Consider the following 20993-nt stretch of genomic DNA (forward strand, 5'->3'; position numbering starts at 1 on the left):
TACTAGTAGTATTCTTCCTCTTATCACAGTTTTTATTCTATGTTTGTTTTATGTATCCATATTAATCCAAATTAGAGTAAATAAAGCAAACACAGCAACACAACATACAAAGAAAGACACAAGCAAGACATTAAAAAGAAAAAAGATGAAGCATTAAAATGTACAAACAAATTGTTTATTTTACGTCAAGAGAAATCTGTTATTTAAGACCTAACAATATTTCAGACTGACAAATCTTTAACAAATTTCAACAAACTCTTTGACAATACCCCTGAGAAAAGCAGGTTGATGTGTTATGTTTTTAAATTGTTGTGAACGTGTTGTGAACCGAACCCTATGGGCCCGAATGACGCATAGTGTGTCCAAATTCACACCAGTTCTTCTCTGTGGATTTTCTCCGTAACTGTGCGTCATAGCGAGAGGCCACGCATATCACGTGAAACAGTAGTCCAGTGTTTTCACAGCAAAAAAAAATGTTAAAGTTACACCAAAGTGATGTATAACAAAGCTTTCATACAGCTTTGCACACACATTACTCTTGGATGGATACTCACGAATGCAGGGTTGCACAGAAATGCCACACATATTACATGAAAGCACAGGACCAGAGCTTTCCAGTGATACCACACACATCATTGTGCTGTCATCCCATCACACTGTAAATACAGATCAATTGTCTACAAAATAAAAACCTGACGAATTTCTTTACAACCCATTACACAGATCTTGTTATCAGACACTTCATATAGTGAGGAATAATATTATTACTATTTTTCTGTTATCTTAGATGTAAATATTGCATGTTTCTTTCAAATAAAACACATTTTTGACTTGTGAATGAGTCAATGGAATTTCTTGCAATAATGAAAAAATACTGGCAATCATGTCTGCCTGGCACAAACCACATGTTTTGGACAGCTGTGAAGTGACAGAGTGTTGTGTAAGACACTTACAATACATTATAAGACACATCTCTAATGTTTTATGACCGGTGATAAAGTGCATCAGGAAGCACTGTGTGTGTTAATGAGTGTAGATATAGAGCCTTATAAATGCATTATAATCCACTCTAAATGCCCTCATAAGGCATTATAGATGTGATCTTCATAGAAAGTGTTACTGAAAAGTCAATGAATTACAGATATAAAAGTGATTCAGCTTGACTCATATGCATACATTTCCTTTTTTTTGAGCAGGCATCTTGGCCTTTACTCAAAGTAGACGGTTGAGAGGTGTCAGGAAACAAGGGAGCAGAGAAAGGTGGAAGTCAGGGTTTTCCCTGCCTATCTAAGACACAGGCGGGCTGCCTGGATGATTTTGGCCGCCGCCTTGGTTAAAGCGTGTGTATGCATGGGGGCGTTCAGATGTAGCGTCTTTTGCGCGCACAAACCCATTACTTTTAATGTAGACATGCGTTATTGCTGCTCGCAACCCAAAGCGATGCCATAGCAGCGCGCATTCGGTGCAACACGCTTGTTCTTTCATCCGGCACACAGCTCCATGGACGTGCTTCTCCAGTGTTGTGTGTCAGATCCCACGGAGCTCTACCCCATTTGAAAGGCGATGGAAGTCCATATGTGGAAGGATGTCACCTCCGAGATGTAGAATGTGTATTATAGAAGAGAAATGCACATTTCAGGACTGCTGCCTTGTATCATCAGAACAGACATGTCCTGTGATTTTCAGCTTCCTTTCACATTTAATAGAGGGGGGACAATACATGACAGTAATATTCTCAGCTGTCAGGATGTGCCTGCTGTAAAGGGTAAATATGATCATAGAAGGCTGAAAATCACAGGACATGTCAGCAGTGTAAAGCTCAAGTATGTGGGGGCCTCCTTTCATATTTAATAGATGGGGGGACCGTATCTAAAAGTACAGCTGTTAAGATGCTCCCCGCCACAGGCCTTTGCCACCTTGGTCTCGAAAAAAAACAGGGAAAACCCTGGAAGTACCATGAAACAAATGTCAATGGCCAGAAACAAACCAGGGATGATGAAATAACAGTGCTGTATATATTATAGGTCTTAACTACTGGGTCACAAGGAAGCCCTGATATTCGTTTCCTTTCACAAAAAAGAATGTTCCTGCAGCAACTCCAAGAAGTCCAAGACTCAGGCCAAGTCCACAAATGACATCTGGACCAATGTTCGTCTCATCTGTGTCAGTTTCTGGGGCAGACAGGAAAACCCAAATTTTAAAGTGACTTCAGAATTTATTCATTCCATCTTTATCAGACCAGTCAAAAAATATTACGATGCTATACATCACTGAGCATTTTTGTTCTCACCCCAAAACCGAGTCTGAGGCTTCTCCAGCGATGCATGTTCCACAGTGCAGCCATAGATGTCTCCTTCCTTTGGGACAAAGTTCAGATTGGACAAAACATGATACGTCCCATCAGGATTGGGTAAGCATTTTTTGAAAGCATCTTCCATTGTTACTTCTACATCATTCTTGGTCCACTTTATGTTGATGGAGGGAGGGAAGAAATGGTTGATGAAGCAGATGAGTGTATTCTCTTCTCCTTCTATCACTTCATCTCTGGGGTAGATGAGGATTTCTGGTGTCTCTGAGGGTTAAATTAACACATAATTTAGTGTATGTTCAATGGTCTATCAACAACCCTGTGCTAAATGGATACAGTATCTTTGCCAAAAGCAGACAGTCAGCATAACATCAATGAATATATCTTACCTCTGGTCTTTGTTGCAACAGACGTGTCTGGTTTCCATTTGAGCAAATCATATCTGCAACTTTGTCTGTAAAGTTGGGCGTATTCGTAAGCCCAGGGAGTGTGGAACATTGAAGGGATTCTGCTTTCCCAAACAAGACCCTTTTCTTTAAAGTCAGCGTAGTAGACATCATCACCATCCAGTGTCACACAGAGTTGAGCATCACTCGACTCATAGCAGCCATAATTGTGACAAAGTTCATGACTTCCTAGGAAAATGCATCAATCACGCATCAACTCAGAATAAAAGCCTGTTTATACAATATATATTGGTGACAAAATCATCAACAGATTTTACAACTAATATGTGTCATTTTGGTTTCTTTTTTTCTACAGATTCAACAGTAACAGTCATAAGGAAGTAGCCATACTTACTTTGAGCATAGATGGAAACTGCTCCTGAGAAAATCAGTATAATTTTGAAGTACATGTCTTCATTAGAGATGTTAACATCTGATACTAAAGTCCAGAGGCCTGTGTTGAGCAAGGGGGGCATGTCTAAATGAAGCCCACGTGGAAGCCTGTATCGTTTTTCAGGATATCATGTGATTTCAGGCAAATGAGGCCCCGTTTCTCTGAAATCATGTGATTCACACACACACACACACACACACACACACACACACACACACACACACACACACACACACACACACAGTTTCTATCTATCTATCCATCTATATTACACACACACACACACACACACACACACATGAATATGTATGTATGTGTGTGTATACATATATACTTAATTGATATACCACATTCAGGATAGATTTATTTTATCTGGCTTTACAAAACCTCATTCAATACAAAGTTATTCACAGGGTACATTACACAGGAGAAAGAATGTTTAAAATGGGTTTTATAGACACAGATATCTGTCCACACTGCATACAAAACACCACAGATAGCTATATGCATGCCACATGGAACTGCACACCCATTAAACAATTCTGGCAGGACATCACCGACAACCTCTCACATCCCACTCTCCCCCTCTCTCTGCTTACTTGGCGACATATCCACCACAAACCTCAACAATACACCAAGCAGACTACTCTCCATTGCCCTAACCATCGCCAAGAAAACTATTCTCATGAACTGGGAAACAAGGCACAAAATCTCCATCACTAATTGAATACATATGACTGGAAATCTGCTTCAATCCAAAAACAAGTCCCCACCCCAGTTCCACCTCCCCACTGACCAGCTCTTTTTGCCTGTGCACCACCCACCCACAACACACATGCACACCAGCATCTACACACCTTTCTCCTTATATTATATTACATTTATTATTTTATTTATAATATGTTTATTATCACTGTCACTTCCATCATCACTGAATAACAGATTTTGGTTAGGGAAACATTCATAGCATTGTTTTGTTTGTTTGTTTGTTTGTTTGTTTGTTTGTTTTCTCTCAGTTTTATTATTATGGTTGTTACAGCTTTATAATTCACTGTCATTCACTGTCATTGTATCAAACAAATTACTAGTTTTGAACATCATCAACTCTCATCTACATCAGCTTTCTTTTGTTACTATTTAATCATTTGTTAATTGTGTTAATTTACTTGCTCTTTTTTGTTTTTGTTTTTTTTTCTCAACTTCTCATACACTCCATTTACAAACACACACACGTACACAAACATACATATAGTCATTAACACATCTGCTGAACTTCCATCCCAGCTGTCATTACTTGTTAATTTCTGTCAAATTGTATTTTATTTAATTTTTGTTTTCTTCTTTCCTTTCTCACTTCTTACTGTCTTACGATACATTACTAATTCATTGACATCACTGATTCACTGAATCTCCAAAAAATGGGTTATGGGTCTGGTGTTCACCATCAGTCTGAAATGCTCCATTCAGCACCTGTCTCTTTAAGTCCCACACCCCCCCAAAAAAGCCCAGTCTGCTCTGATGAGTCACCGATTCAGGTTCCATATCTCAGCGTCTCTGCATCTGCATTGCAGCCAGGAAACGACTCTACTGTTCCAGCCAAAATATGATCCAAAATCAAAGAGAAATTAACAACTTCGGCAACCAAGTGTGCACATTTCCCAGATGTTAGCATGTAGCTACATGTAGCAGTGTGGTTACCTTATGTAAACCTTTTGTAGTAGCATGTCTTGAGCAGATGACTGTTTTGCATTTGCAGATATTTTATCTCATTATTTGAAACTTTGGCTATGTTTAATATGAACATCCTTCATTGTTACACTATTTATAAGACACAAAACAGCAAACAGCAAAGCATAATAGGTCCCCTTTAAATCAATAAAATCATTTTTAAATCAATATTTTTGTCATATTTTGGATTACCACAGGAAGTAGGCCTGTAATAAGCGGGATAATGTACAGTTAGAGGGTCATTACTGCGATATAAACCCTGACGATGTAATGCAGAACCCTGATGCTAAACAGCAGAGGAGGTCCTGCAAGACTTGTTGGACATTATTCCTGTATATCAAGTTAATATGGAGAACATGTTGGCAACAGTTGCTTATTAACACATCCAATAGACACGGTGAAGCATTAGTATTCATTTAGAGTCGTTTTTGTGTTCGCTCTCACTTCATTTTGTTTGTGCTCACCACCTCCTCTGGGAAATACCTGGCTCTTTCGCTGCTAAATGCTCCACATTGTTCACCAGCTAGTCACTGACTTTGTCTGGCTGCTGTGTGATGCTGGGCAGGTAAATTTTAAGAGCGTATTTTACCTAAAACAAGCTGTCTGCTGCCTCTTAAATAGACCAATAGTAGCAGTAAGGCAAGGCAAGGCAAGTTTATTTGTAGAGCACAATTCGTACACAGAGTAATTCAAAGTGCTTTACAGAACAAGAAAATGCATTAAAATCACAATACAAAATAAAAACATAAATAATCATTATAAAATGAACTTTAAAAGAGAAGAGTGCAGATAAGATCCTTTCAGTCATATGCACAGTGAAATAGAGCTGTTTTGAGCCTAGATTTGAACATTGTCAGAGTAGAGGCCTGTCTCACATCTTCAGAAAGACTGTTCCAGATTTTAGCTGCATAAAACTGGAATCCTGATTCCCCATGTTTAGTCCTGACTCTGGGCACCAGCAGGAGGCCGGTCCCTGAGGTCCTCAGAGTCCGAGATGGTTCATATGGCACTAACATGTCAGAGATGTACTTTGGTGCTAGGCCGTGGAGAGACTTGTACACAAGCAGAGCTGCTTTAAAGTCTATTCTCTGAGCCACAGGAAGCCAGTGTAGAGACCTGAGCACAGGACTAATGTGCTCGTACTTCCTGGTTCTGGTCAGGACCCGAGCAGCAGCATTCTGGATGTACTGCAGCTGTCTTACAGCCCGTTTGGAGAGGCCAGTGAGCAGGCCGTTACAGTAGTCTAAGCTACTAGAGACAAATGCATGGGTAAGTCTCTCCAAGTCAGGTTTAGACACTATACCTTTGATTTTGGCAATGTTTTTTAGATGGTAAAAAGCTGCTGATGTTATTGATTTGATGTGGCTGTTAAAGTTCAAGTCTGAGTCCATTATTACCCCGAGATTTCTTACCTGATTTTTAGGTTTTAGAGAGAGAGACTTGAGGTGACTGCTGACACTTTCTCTTTGTTTCTGTGGACCAAATACGATGACTTCAGTCTTGTCTGAATTTAGCTGGAGAAAGTTGTTTTGCATCCACACACTGACCTGTTGGATGCAGTGACAGAATGAATCCACTGGTCCATATTCACCTGCTGTCAGTGAGACATAGATCTGAGTGTCGTCTGCATAATTGTGGTAGGACACATTATTACTTTGTATTAACTGGCCTAAAGGCAGCATGTAGAGATTGAACAGAGGAGGTCCCAGGATTGACCCTTGGGGCACCCCACAGGTCAAGGCCATGTGGTCTGAGACACAGTTACCAATTTCAACAAAGTACTTCCTGTCTTCTAGATAGGACTTCAACCAATTTAGGGCAGTGCCAGAGATGCCCACCCAGTCCTCTAGTCTCTGTGAAAGGATCTCATGATCGACAGTGTCAAAAGCAGCACTCAGATCTAGCAGGACTAAAACTGAGACTTTGCCTGCGTCAGTGTTCAGGCGGATGTCATTTGTCACCTTAATAAGCGTGGTCTCAGCGCTGTGATGGGGTCTAAAACCTGACTGGAAAACATCAAAGGAGTTGTTCTTTAGGAGAAAGTCAGTAAGCTGTTGGTAAACAACTTTCTCAAGGACTTTGCCTAAAAACGGCAGATTTGAAATGGGCCGGTAGTTCAGTACTGTGGCATCAAGACTGCTCTTCTTTAGGAGAGGCTTTATGACCGCAGTTTTCAAGGCCTTTGGGAATGTTCCAGATTGTAGTGACATGTTAACTATGTGAGCGAGTGGTGGTAGCAAACTGGTCAGCACGGACTTTAGAAATCTAGTGGGTAACACATCGAGGCAGCATGTAGACGAACTCAGACTGGTGATGATCTCTTGGACAGTTTTGTCAGTTACAGGTGCAAAATGAGTCAGCTCTAAGTGTCTAGGTGGCTGCAGGGTTGTTATTGGTGTTGTAGAATTGATGGCATTTTTAATGGTCTGAACCTTGTCACAAAAGAATACTGCAAACTCATTACACTTAGATGTGGAGATCAGTTCCAACGGCAGTTGAGCTGGAGGGAGTATTGATTAGAGTGGCTTCAAGTTGTAGAGATGAAGCCCATTTTCATTCCCTGTTGTTGTTGTATCTGGACAAATCACTAATTCTGACAGATTCACTGCCACAGTGCTTTGTACGTGTGTGTCGTGTGTGACTAAACAGAGGATCCTCTTCAATTATGCCTGGCCTGTAACTGTGTCATTGTGGCGGAAAAATGATGCCAGACTCCAACAGCTGCTCAGTCAGAAACACCCGGCCATCAACATTCCAGCTGGGCGGACTCTGTCTCAGCCCTTTGCTTTTTCTCCCATGGCTGGCAGATGGAAAAATTTGGCATTGCGATATAAGAAGGTACACACTGAGCTTGTTTACTGGTACACGTTGGCTCTGCTTTTTTCCACTTCACTATCACATTTCTCTTCTCTCCATTCCTTGCTTTTTGTGGCTGGATGTAAAGTCACAAGTCAACATCCCAGGCGGTCCTTGTCCTTTTTTTCCATTAGCTTAACACGGCTATCCTTGGTTGGACCTCTGTTTGTGTGTGTGGCGGTTGAGTCCTACATGACCCCTTGGCATTCCAACAGAGTGGCATAAGTCACCATCAGGGCCGTATCGATTTCCCCCGGCCCGGAAATAGGCCTACAAGCAGTCGGAAATCTCTGTCCTGGAGCACTCTCACTCCAACGCTTGTCGTTTTTCAAATGTATGGAAAATAGTTGCAGTGTGATGCCCCGATCCAGCCTGTCAAAGCGACCAAAAATGACATTGTCATTCGGCCAAGTGGGTCAGTCAGTGCTGAGTGAAAGATGTGGGTGTTGACCGATGAGCAGCAAGGGGCCGTGACATACAGTCACCTCGCTGGCTGCTGTTACTATTGTTGTACTGCGTGGTCCTGACCTGAAATGATGCCTTTGTCACTATGCTGCAGACAGCTCGTAATACTTTTAGCTTTCTTTCACTGTGGGGACTGTCCCCACGTGTCAGGACCATGCAGTGATAGTAATCCTGGTATTTTCCCTTTTGTGTTTATTTTTACGACTGCTATAAAATTATACTGTTGAGTCAGCTGTTGGACCTCGAGCAAAGAGCACGTTGTTTCCATTCAGAATTGTACTCCAAATGCGTAGGACAGTTTGTTGCTATAACAATATCAGGTTGACCTCCTCCTTCTCCTCCTCCTCTGGCGTTAATTGTCTCACAAGATGTAATAAAACAATCAATCTAATATGAAGCTTCTCTGTTTGTTTGTGTCTGTCTTGTAGTATCGGATTGGCCAGCTGTACATGATCAGTAAACACAGTCACGAACAGAGTGAACGTGGGGAGGGGGTGGAGGTGGTCCAGAACGAGCCATATAACGACCCCGAGCATGGATCAGGCCAGTTCACTGAGAAACGAATCTACCTCAACAAGTAAGTGTATTCCTCTTGTCATGTAACATATGTTCGATTTAATTAAGTTATTTACACTGCATATAAACGCGTGGTTTCTATTATACCCCACTGACCCCAAAAGGACAAGCCCACATATGCTGCTGAAGACTTAATGTTCCTCTAATATGTCATAGCTGCTACAGCTGTCAGGAAGGATTTGACAAAGAAAAGATGATGTGACAGTTTCTCACTGCAGAGGCGTCTCCTACTCTCAGTGTAGCCGCAGTCCCTGCTGTTAAGACTGTAGAGTAGCCATTGGTTACGCACAGCATCTGTAGGCTGCCTTATTCAAATAAATAGTATGTTTAGTCTCATATGGGACATGATGATCATTAACATATGCTAATTTTAAATATCTAGTCTTTTCAAGCTGCACTAAGCGTTGTTTCAGCGATGTGTTTCAAGAACAAGCAAGGGCGCAGTATAGCAGATGTACCTTTTCATCTCTCCTCAAGCCTCCTTTACAGCTCAGAGCTGGTAGTGGGCTTTGTTAAACTTGATAAGCGTGAAACTGAGCATTTGATTTTCTGTTACGTAGATTACAGTTGAATTAGCTGCAGTGTGTGGTCTGAAATTTGCTCTGATTGCGACCCCTCATCACAAACCTGCATCATTTTCTCCTGTGCAGCATTACAGCTGAAAAAAAACAACATTACAGTACATTTGTACAAAATATCGGACCACACTTGAATGTGAATCAAGGTGAAAACGCGGCTCAACACCTCATTGATTTCACTTCTTTTTTGCAATCTATAATGATTGCAAAGGATGAGAATGGATGAGATGGAGAAGAATTTTAAAGCTCTGAGTTAACTGAAACATGAAGTGGATACTTTATCAGGTACAACCTGTAAAATTTAATGTGGTCCAGTTCAACAGCTCTGCCATAATGTCCATCTGTAGCTCATAATGCACAGGTTTTAATGCCACTGTCTGAAATGTTATTACTGAGGTCATAAGCCCCGTTTCCACCAAACACTTTCGGTATGGTACCTTTGGAACCAAAAGTAACCCTTCAGACGTGGCACCTACACCCTAGGTCCGCTTTCCACCACAAACAGTACTCTTAAATGTGGGCGGGGTTGTTGTCACTCACTGCTCCGTCCAGCACTCACTGTATTTCCTCCTTTATCAGTCTGCACCTCATTTATCGTCCACAGAACAGGGCTGCACACCAACGTTTTCAGAACAAATTTAAACAGGCCGCAGTGTGAGTCTCTCTCTCCATGGGATATTTAGAAATAGTGGGTTTGTGCATGTAGTCCTTCTAAGGCAAGCTCAGGGGTTAAGTATTGTTGTAGGCCACAGGAACGACACTCTGCAATGTTTTTTTTTTTTTTCTGAGTGAGGATTAGGATATACCGGTTGCAATTAATATATATGCAAATGCTTGAAGATCCACTCATCACTAAAAGTGTATGTCGAATAAAAACTAAAGTGATGGTCAAAGTTGTCACAGTGAAATTTAAGGTATGTTGATGTTGAATTATGTCGTCAACTCATGCATTGAGTAACATTACAAGGAAATGTTCTTATCTTGATCTTAAAAGTCACCTTGTGGTACCAGATCTGTGTGCTAGGTACCCCAACAGAGGGGGACGCAGAAGTGGGGACGGTACGCAACGGAACCATTGGTACCATCCACAACTTTTCACAGTGGAAACAGAAAAAAAGTGACCAGACTGAACCTTACCGTAGCGTAGTGCTCGGTGGAAACGGGACTATAGTTAATGGTGGTGTTAGTGGTGTTTTACAAGGACTGTCACACAGTCAGACAGAAAACTCAGCTCTGCTTACACCAGAAGCAGCGCAAGAGACAAAAGAGATATTAGTAATGTATGGAGACGTGGTGTTAAATCAGAAGCAGAAGCCATGACGAAAGACAGGTCTTCACAAGAAACCTGACCCACAAAACGATCCATTGTTTTATCATTTGTTTACCCCATGTTACACTGAATTTGTGAAGACAACTTGGATGCCTCCAAAGTGAACGAAGAATCCAAAAACTGAGAAAATTATTGATGAATCAGAATTAATGATGATGAATTAACTCGTGCAGCATAATCCAAGTCTCATCTAGTTGTACCTCCAAAACACATGCATTTACGCTAAAACCTTGCATTTTAAAACATTTTCGCACATTTTGAACTCTGCTCTTGCGTCCCAGTGAGCAGAGTTCAAGTGTACTTGTTTCCCTAGGTGCGCTATTCATCTGTGCATGACACTGTTTATGCTGCACTGATATAAATGGTAAGGTTTTAGTGAAATTGCATGTGTTTGGGAAGTACTGAGCATATAGCTGGATAAATGTGACTTGGGATTACATGAGTGCACGAGTTGTATGAGAATTTGTAAACAGATGTTTTGATAAAGATTTGCTGTTGTTGAACGCGGCAGCTAGTAAGAGAATTTTCTTAGTATTTGGATTCACTGTGGCGGCATGTGAGAAAAACAAAGTGTTCTTCACAACTTCAACTTCACAGGGAATGAGTAATTGATACGCAAATGATCATTTTGTGGTTGAAATATTCCTTTAAATCTATTTGGCCATTTGTGGTGCTCACTAATTTTTGTGTTACATGGCTATAGAGCAATAATGTAATCTATCCTTTTGATGGGCACTTTGGTGTTCTTGCCCCCAATTTTTCCACTCATATTTATTCTTTTAATGCTCAAACTGAACACCAATGTATGACGATGATATGACTGATGCGCTGAAGTCCACATTGATCAGAATCAAATACTGTCACAAACAACTGGCCCACTCATTCCCAAAAGGGAGACAATGAGACAGAGATGAGGAGAGAGCCTCATGGAGAATAACAAAGTGAGAGGCAGAGAGAGGAAGGCTTTGTGGTCAGACGTGACAAGTAAGTGGCCCTTTGGGAAATGTGAAGTGTCATTGACAAACTCAGACCTAGGAGGGTTTAGTGTGTGTGAATGTGTGTGTTGGTGTGTGTGTGTGTTACTGTGTGTGGGCAGAGACAGATGAGGTCCCTGTAAGAGATGGATAATTTGAGCAGTCACTGTCGGACACCGCGCCTGCCTCTCTCCACCCACAAACCACCTGTTACAACGCTATAGCTGCAATCTGTGCAGTTGTGTGTGTGTGTGTGTCAGTGTGTGTGTGAGTGTGCCACTTGTAGTTAAGGCAGTGTGAGGACATGTGACCAGTCTGCTGTGTCTGCACACTTCCCTGGCTGTTTGACAGTCCACTGGAGAGGGAACTGTCTGTCTTGTGTCCCAGTGGTCTGTACAGACTCTCAGTGTAATCTCCACATTAAATTACAGCTGCAAGGCGCATACAAGAAGGGAAGAGGGTGATAATGTGGGAGTTAAAATAATCATTGGCTGGTTTAAAAGGGAGTGAAATGTGGTACAGCTTAATGATGGCTTTGTGTCCAATTACGGTGCTTTTTGCCTTGTTTGATTAGATGATAATCAGTCGGAGATGTGAACCAGCTGTGTTCTGGGCTGCAGTGAAGTTTCTGATGGGACTCAGTAATGAGACTCACTTTTTATAGCTTGCGAGTCAGGATTGCTCCATTGTTAAAAGTTTGAAAGTTTCAAAAATAAATCGGCTCACTTCACCTGTGAATTCATGCATCTTTCAAATCCTTGGTTCAGCAATCTCCCACCGGCTGAGCAAAGTTTGGTCCCTGTTGTTGCCCTTCCTCAGTAATCGTTTGCATTGTGATTGGACGCCCTAATAAAACGCCGGGCTGCTTGGCTGCAACTGCCCATATTTAGGATCTATTTGTGCTGAGTAATAGCTGGTTGCCTGTACTTTCCGCCCTCCGTGTCCCTCTCCATATCTATCACGCTGCAAGCTCCGGTGAAACTCCACTGCAGGGTGGAGCGTATAATCAGTGTAATCAACTTCCCCAGGGGCTGTCATGGCTGCCTTGTATGGCCTCCATTACGGCTCCAAACAGCTGGATGCTTGTCATTGCTTTTTTGGGGCGAAGGGGCCGAGGAAAAAGAGTGGAGCAACTTTTAAAGAGGGATACTTTGACTGTGCAGCACACAAGCTATTTGCATCATTAGTCCTCTGACTTTTTCTTCTTCTCCTTCAGTTTACAATCCATCCACTCTGCTTTCTCTGTGTTTCAGCAAGCTGCCCAGCTGGGCCAGAGCAGTGGTCCCTAAAATCTTCTATGTCACGGAGAAGGCTTGGAACTATTACCCGTACACTATCACAGGTAATGCTTCAATTAGTCTCTATAAACAGACTCTACATTCAGTGAATGTGGAGTCTGTAGGCAAACCCCTGATCTTGAAGAGCGGAAGAGCCCTGGTTTCCGGTGCTAGGCTCTTTCTAGTCCGCGTGATATTGATCAATCACATTTGAGCCGGCTGCAGTTTTGGTTAAATGCTCCATGCGGTGAACTAACGAGGTGGAATATAATTGGCGTCACTGCAAACTCTGAATCCATCGCAATGGTTCATCATATGGGTCCATGTCATTGGTTCGACAGCCCATTGGTTCGACATCCCATTAGTCCGACTGTCCGCGGTGCTGAACGGCTCGCAGTGGGCGTATGGTGTGCCGCGACCGGCTTGACGCGAAGCAGGCTCACGGCTGTTTGTCACTTTCTTTTTCATTTTAACCCACACCATGATCTTTTCCTGACCCTAACCAAGTGGTTTTTGTGCCTAAACCTAACCAGACCTTAACCACAGGGCATCATGATGATTTCGGAACGGACTTAGGAACAACGAGTTTAATATGGTCGGAACAATGGGCTGTCAGACCAATGGGCAGTTCCCCATCATATTTACTTATATATAAACAGAAGTCAGAAACGGAAATTCACCTCCTCAAACCAGAATGCCAAAAAATCGGGGGTTTGCCCCCAGAGGCTGTATCGCCGTCTGCCGGAAGTCAGATGCCGAATACAGCCGATGGGTTCCGAGAATGTGCTTCAATGAAACATGCTATTTCCTGAATGTGTATTCTGAATGAGTGTATATTGTCGATCAAGCACATTTGTTCCACCATTATTATCTCTAGAACATTGTAATAAAGGAGCAGTGTGTACAATTGCGGAGGATTTAGTGGCATCTAGTGGTGAAGACTGCATATTACAACAGCTGAAACTTCTCCCAGTTTGAATTACTTCAGTTTTCATCATTCTTGAGGTTTTTAGCAGGAGCCAGATTATCCGCAGAGGTCTCTTTTTCTCTAAAACAAATGGACCCGGTGATTTAAACCTGTAAAAACACTGAATAAAAATATTTTAAAAATCTGTGTTTTTCCAACGCTCTCCCCAAGGAGGGGCTTCTAACTATGGTGGCGAGGCAAAAAACGTGAAAACGCGAATGGTCCTATCTAGAGCCAGTGTTTGGTATGTCCTTTCTTGGCCTAATGTAGAAACATAGCGATGCAACATGGCGATCTCAGTGGATGGGCACTCGCTCCCTATGTCGATATAAACGGCTCGTTCTAAGGTAACAAAAACATGACAATCCTTATTTTCAAGTGATTCTACACTAAATAAACCATACTCATTTCCAGTATATCCCCCTACATCCTACAAAAATTAGCATCGTTTTAAAAACTAGACATCCACTGTCTCTTTTATTAAAGATCTCTGTCTCTGCGAGAGCATGGCTTTTTGCTGATTTTTACCAGAACAACTTAAACACACAACAACTCCCATTTTCTGCAGCCCTCTGCAAACATGGCTCTGTTCACCTGCTGGCAGCCATTATGTGGGATCATTTGGAGGGCAAAGGGATATGGAAGCAATATACAATGAGCAGATGGGAGGGAGGGACGGAGGGACAGAGGTCAAGAGAGACGGTGAAAGTGTAGGGAGAGGATGGGCAGGTTGAACTGAAAGATAAACAGTGACGTGGAAGGCCAGACATGAAGTTTAAAACATCCTCTCGATGTTTGTTTGGGGCGTCTGAGGAAGCATGCTGTTCTTAATAATATGCACTATTTTGCTTCTGTTACATTTAAAAGGGACATTTCAATTCAGGGTACAGCAGGAGCTTGAGTATGACATGCCTACACAGGAAAATAAACTAGCTACCTAGTAAGCTCCCACCCCACCTGGATGGTGTGCAGTGCAGGGCAGCCAAAGCTAACGTTAGCTAACTAGTGGAGACGGATGGGTGGGTAGTGGGCCACAGAGGACACGTCTGTCAGCAAAGTCAAAAGAATAGAAAATAGTCAGACATTACATTACAAAAAATGCAATGCTAGACTAAAAGGAAAGGCCCGTTGTAATTTACACCATTTTGGATTTTTTTCCTTAAAAATGAACCAGTTAGTTATCAGTCAATCTGTTAGCTGTTAACGTTAGCCGTTAGTGGTGTCTGTAATAAACATAGACTGGATAAAAATAAGGTAATAACTCAATAAACAGTCCATGAATAAAATATTTTTTCCAGCGGATATCTTAGTTACATCATGATTGAGCTAGCAAAGCAGTATTGTGTTGCTATGTGTGGTATTTATTCAGTTATGGGAAATCACAATGTCTAGAAAGCATCAGTGGCTGCAGCTGACAGGGATAGCTAACAGCAGCAGCAAAACTAACATCAGGACGTCATCTGCTAAAAGCCTCCCGTTGTTGGATATGACATGAAACTACTCCATTTAGCTCAACCATGTTGTAACTAAGACATCCGCCGGAAAATTGTTTGTTTTTTTTCACGTTGACGAGACGGCGTTTTGGGTGGAGCGGTCGCCATGGACGCAGAGCTTGCTGTTTCTGTAGGTACACATTTCCTGGGGACACCTGCACGTCTTGGCCACGCCCCCTCCATTGTGATTGGCTATGGAAAGCAAAAGTAACTTAAACTGACATCGCTAGTTTCGACGTATCCACTACATAATAACAAATGTAATGTATCGCTAATATAGAGGCAACGTTTTTCCTGGCAATTAGGTTGAGAAGTTTGTGTGATGTGCTGCATAAGATATAGTCGTCCCTGTTATTAGCAGCTTTTCAAAAGCATATTTCTGTCATTGTGGCTCACTGAATACACCTGACTCTATAAGTGGTGTTTTTGAGTGTGCCAGACAGATGTTTTGAAGTCATCTTAAAATGTGTTGTGTAGACGGATACCCGTGAAGTGTTTCATTTAAAGTGTCATCTTCACAGTCTGTCAGCTACCTTTGAATGTGTAACAGACTTTTAGCTGAAGCAGAACTGCTTTAAATGCCACTAAAAATACTGACATCAGTCTGTAGATATAACGTTGCTTTATTTATTGCTTTGGTTGAATTTTCAATAACTGGGAGAACTGCAGCTTAAGAAACAACATGGTGGCAGTGGCGCAGGGACATGTAGGTCTCTTGTATGTACAGTGTGTCCATGTGACTAATACATGTGACTAATACATTTTTTTAAATGAGACAAAATGGGCTCCTCACTCTGTGCTTTCACTGTAACAGAAGTGCTATTGCAGAGGCTTAATGGTCCTTTTTCCATTTTGAACTAAATTGTTTTTTCTCTTCTTATCCCTCTCATACCGTTTTATTCCTTTGTTCCCTTCTGCCTGTCTGTCCCCGCCGCACACCACCCATTTCTGTCCATTACACTGATGGCCTCTGCTGGAAATACGGTCAGAGTACACAGTGAGTACTTTCAATGTGTCTGCACCCACACACAAAATACACATACAAAAAAACACTTCGATCCAAAAGCTGATGTATAAATCTTTGTGGTGGAGGTTATAGGTGAGAGTGGCCACACTTTCCTGAATGCTGCAAGCACGGGATGGCTAATGTGTGTGTTGTGCCTTTTCTGATAAAGTCCAGTGTCTACAGCAGAAATATATGGTTCCCTTGACCCGTGACATATAAAATGTCTGGCTGCACCATCTGCCACACATCTGTACACAGCAACATACAAAACACACACTCCAATATAGCTTCAGCATGTTTTCCTTACTTGGAACAGCTTCTGACAGGTCAACCTTTTGACATTACATTACTGATTGACATTTGGATGATGGTGCTTGTGTTTATGTTGCTGTGTTTGCATGCAGTTTTACACCTTAGGCTATTTAGAGTGAAGTAACCCATTTCATAAATAGTAGTATCAGTATGTGTGCAAACCGTTCTCGTTCCCACGTCGTCGATTACTTTATCCAATGCCAGTTTCTCTTAGTGTCAAGTATTGCCGTGGATGGGTTTTTTGGAGTTAGCTGACAGCCCAGCATGTCTCAAAAAGATGCTCGAGGACACCTTTAGCATTGACATTGCATGCTGTGACAAAACGTCGGTATTTGACGACCTTGGGATGACAGGCCGGTGGGTGAATGCCATGGACCAAGCAGTCAAAGCACAAAAACACAGGTTTAAAGATAAAAAATTTGACTTTATTTTCCTCAGAAAATACATTTCACAAAGCAAATGACTAAAGATAGCAGGATTTGAGTTATAAGGGTCAACAAAACATAACTTTACTGAAAAATAAGGCTCATAAAACTAGATGGTAACTCAACAAACAGACCCAGCAGAATGAAACAATGGGGCAACATACATACTGGCTGATGAGACCAAATTAAACAAAGAGAGAACTTACATAGACTACAACTAAAACCAACACATAGAAACCCCCTAATCCCCGCTATGATGTCACAGCCCTTGGTGCGAACCCACTCTCATTCCCAGTTCATCAAATACTGACTCCCTTCCTCTCAGTGTCAAGTATTGCCTTGGATGGGTTTACATTGGAGTTAGCTGAAAGCCCAACATGTCTCATAAAGATACTAAAGGGTACCTTTGGCATTGACATCACATGCTGTAACAAAACATCAGTATTTGACGACCTGGGAATGAAAACAGGCTGGTGTGTGTATGGGTGTGTGTGCATGCATTGAGAGAGACTTGTGCATGTGTCTGTGACGTTATTCTGACCTTCATTCATCAGATTGTTCTCACAGCAAATAAGGTCTAATCCAAGCAGTATTTCAGATTTTAGCATTTCTCATGCAGTGACATTTAACGACAACAATCCGATCTTTAAAATAAATGTGCTTTCAAATCAGTCAGAGGCCACAGTGTGATCTGAAACCTCAATTAAATCCAAACACAATGTTTTCTCTTTATCCTTACTTCTCCTTTTGTCTTGATGATTTTTGTCTGTTGTACATTATGTACAGTTAATTAAATAAAAAACAGCATTTACTGTTCATTTATTTTCCACTGCCGATCCGAGTCAGAGTCACTGTGGTGGCAGGCGAGGCACTGTACTGTAGACGTTCTTCTCCTCCAGCTCTTCCTTAAGAATCTCAAGGTGCTCCCAGGCCAATTACTATATGTATTTACTCCAATGTGTTGTGCGTCTGCCCTGGGGTCACGTCCTAGTTGAATATGCCCAGGATAACTCTGTAGGGAGGCATCCAGGATGAATCCTGATCAGAATCCTGATGAACTGACTCTGTGTTTAATGCAAAGGATCGACAGTTCTACTCTAGCTCCTCGCTTCTATCTGAGCTCCTCGCCAAGCCTAGTCACCAGAAGAAAATGTTGGCATTGTATGTTTCTGCAAACTACAAATACATTAAATTTGCAGTTTTAACACCTATTATATCAACATTTCTTAAATGACATGATATATGAGCTGACTTTGTCATCAGGAGGTGGAGGGGATGGTGGAAGGCAAGACAGCTGTCAAGTTGCAGACTGCAGCAGCTATATATATAGCTATAACACAACGAGTTTTGGTGGTTGTTGGTTGTTTGTCACCAACAACCACCAAAACTGGTTGTGTTATAGTGAGCCATCGATGTGTTTCCATCGACTTTTTAGGCGCCAAATGGGTGTTTTGTATCGACCTATTGGCGGGGAAAGTGCCGCAAAAAGTGTTTTCTGCTGGACAGCATTTCCTGCCAGGATAGTGCCATGAAAAGCAGTTAAAACATAACATTGCTATGTATTTGTGGTTTGTAGAAACGTACGTGGGCTGCCTCACCATGTCCTTAAGATAAAAAAGACAACCTGCAAAGGCCAGTTATTCTGGCATCTTGTATCTGAGATCAGACCATTTCACTTACTACTCTAGAGATCTAACCCATAGATGAAGGCCGTACATGTAAAATCGCCTCATAGGAGCTTTACCCTACAGCTCAGACCTTATTTCACAGAAAACCTGCATCCCTGCCGCTCCGATCCGATCCGTCTGTCTATATCAGCTAATCAAGCTAAATTTTCTTCTAAAAACATTGAGAAACCCCAAAGCTCTCAACAGTATAACTGTTTAACTGACTGTCGCTGAGAAAAAGCATTAATGATTTGCTCTGGGACATTAGAGGAACATTAGCCTGCCCACCTTATGTCTGAGGCAGCAAGGAAACATCAATGAAGCATGAATAAAATCAGCAAAGGCAGATTGTTTCCCCTGAGATGTCAGATGTTTGAGGAAGGTCACTTTAAGTATTTCACTGCTGGAAAGATGGTCAATTTACAAAATTGGACTATGTATGCAGTAGAAAGATGCAAATACTTAATAAATAAATTGGTACTATATGATCAGAAAAAAAGACTAAAAGGACTGTGACATTTTTTTTTGCTCAAGAGGTAAAAAAAAAATCTCCATATACCAGAATGCAGTGCACCACAACAGACCAATCAACGCTACCACTGGTGGGTAATGTGAGTTTATTATCCAAAAAATCAATATGGTGGCCAGCTGGCAACAAATGATCTTTATTACAGTTCTTGTATCACAGCCAGAACAGTGCACCTCTATACTCTGTGTCCATGGTGGCCGGCATACAAAAATGCAGACGTGCAATCTGTAGGTCGGGCAACAGCCCTAGAGCCAGCAAAAGCTTGCCAGATGCTACAATTTTCACTGGCGAAAGAACAGGGAGATCTGGGTGCTGACAAGATGGAGGAAAGTTTACCACAGTTCATTTACACATAACTAACACTGTTATGATACAAAGCTGGTTGGAAAGCAGCAAAGTATCTCTTTAACAGCCTTACAGGAAGTTATGAAACTAGAAAAATTCCAGGCCTGGAATTCCTTTTGAATTAACAGAATGTTTTGGAAAAGTTTTGAATATACATTATTTTGGCTATTGTTTAAAATTCATTCATTCATTCATTTTCCATAACTACTTATCCTCTTAGGTGATGTGGGGGGGAGCTGGAGCCTATCCCAGCTGACATTGGGCGAGAGGCAGGGTACACCCTGGACAGGTCACCAGACTATCACAGGGCTGACACATAGAGACAGACAACCATTCACACTCACATTCACACCTACAGACAATTTAGAGTCACCAATTAACCTGCATGTCTTTGGACTGTGGGAGGAAGCTGGAGTACCCGGAGAAAACCCACGCTGACACGGGGAGAACATGCAAACTCTGCACAGAAGGGCTCCCCCAACCCTCTTGCTGTGAGGTGACAATGCTGACCACTGCATCACCGTGCCGCCATTTTGTTTATGATATGTTGATAAAAATCACAAAATGTCTAATGTTATGCAAAATACATGCCAAGTACTGCTAATTTAAAATCCACTGCTGCACTACATGACCATTAAAATGTCACTGGTATCATGTGATACACATTGGCACAGCAGGTAGCTGGTGGGGGTAATGTCTAGCAAGCGAATAAAGTTAGCAAGTGCTAGCAGTTCACTTATCTGCACGTGTTTAATAATGTATGGCAATTGAACGACAAATGTAATGTATAAAATGTAATACAAATGTGTTGCCGTGGATAGCATTGTTGCCTCACAGCAGTAGGGTTCCTGGTTCAAACCCAGGGTGGAAGTGCCCTTCCCTATAGAGTTTGCATGTTCTCCCCATGTCAGTTTGGGTTTACTGTGGGTACTCCAGCTTCCTCCCACAGTCCAAAGACATGCAGGTTAATTGGTGACTCTAAATTGTCCGTAGGTGTGAATGTGAGTGTGAATGGTTGTCTGTCTCTATGTGTCAGCCCTGTGATAGTCTGGTGACCTGTCCAAGGTGTACCCTGCCACTCACCCAATGTCAGCTGGGATAGGCTCCAGCCCTTCTGCAACTCCTGACAGGATAAGAGGTTACGAAAAAATGAATGAATGGATGAATAAATGTAATACATAGCTCAAGGAAGAGGTAAAAAAGGGGAGAAGCATCACGACAGCTGAAAGGCCGCAACAGGCTGCCAGCGTCAGCACATATTTCACAGCTGCCAGGCCAAATAACGTTACCACTTTGTGTCTACTGTATGTGTCGACA

General features: G+C 41.9%; 2 protein-coding genes across 3 annotated transcripts in view; one reads left to right on the top strand and one right to left on the bottom strand.

Moving 5' to 3' along the window:
• Positions 1-20993, top strand: part of LOC125878992 (cytoplasmic phosphatidylinositol transfer protein 1-like) — a 92831-nt gene that overhangs the window by 58475 nt on the left and 13363 nt on the right. Inside the window, exons 2-4 of the mRNA XM_049560558.1 lie at positions 8626-8774; positions 12909-12997; positions 16382-16389. Of these exons, the coding sequence (XP_049416515.1) occupies positions 8626-8774; positions 12909-12997; positions 16382-16389 (246 nt within the window). The remainder of the gene's footprint in view (positions 1-8625; positions 8775-12908; positions 12998-16381; positions 16390-20993) is intronic.
• LOC125878994 (H-2 class II histocompatibility antigen, A-Q alpha chain-like) lies at positions 160-3219 on the bottom strand. Of its 2 annotated transcripts, none has more exons than XM_049560560.1 (4): positions 3110-3219; positions 2698-2943; positions 2291-2572; positions 160-2171 (listed from the first exon to the last, which is right to left on the bottom strand). In XM_049560560.1, the coding sequence occupies exons 1-4, from the start codon at positions 3162-3164 to the stop codon at positions 2032-2034; spliced, it is 723 nt and encodes a 240-aa protein (XP_049416517.1). In that variant the 5' UTR covers positions 3165-3219; the 3' UTR covers positions 160-2031. The 2 variants fall into 2 exon arrangements, with proteins under 2 accessions (XP_049416517.1, XP_049416519.1); XM_049560562.1 differs by having other exon boundaries at positions 2698-2939; positions 3110-3211.

The sequence above is a fragment of the Epinephelus fuscoguttatus genome, linkage group LG19, assembly GCF_011397635.1.
Source record: "Epinephelus fuscoguttatus linkage group LG19, E.fuscoguttatus.final_Chr_v1".
In the NCBI taxonomy this organism is placed as follows: domain Eukaryota; kingdom Metazoa; phylum Chordata; class Actinopteri; order Perciformes; family Serranidae; genus Epinephelus; species Epinephelus fuscoguttatus.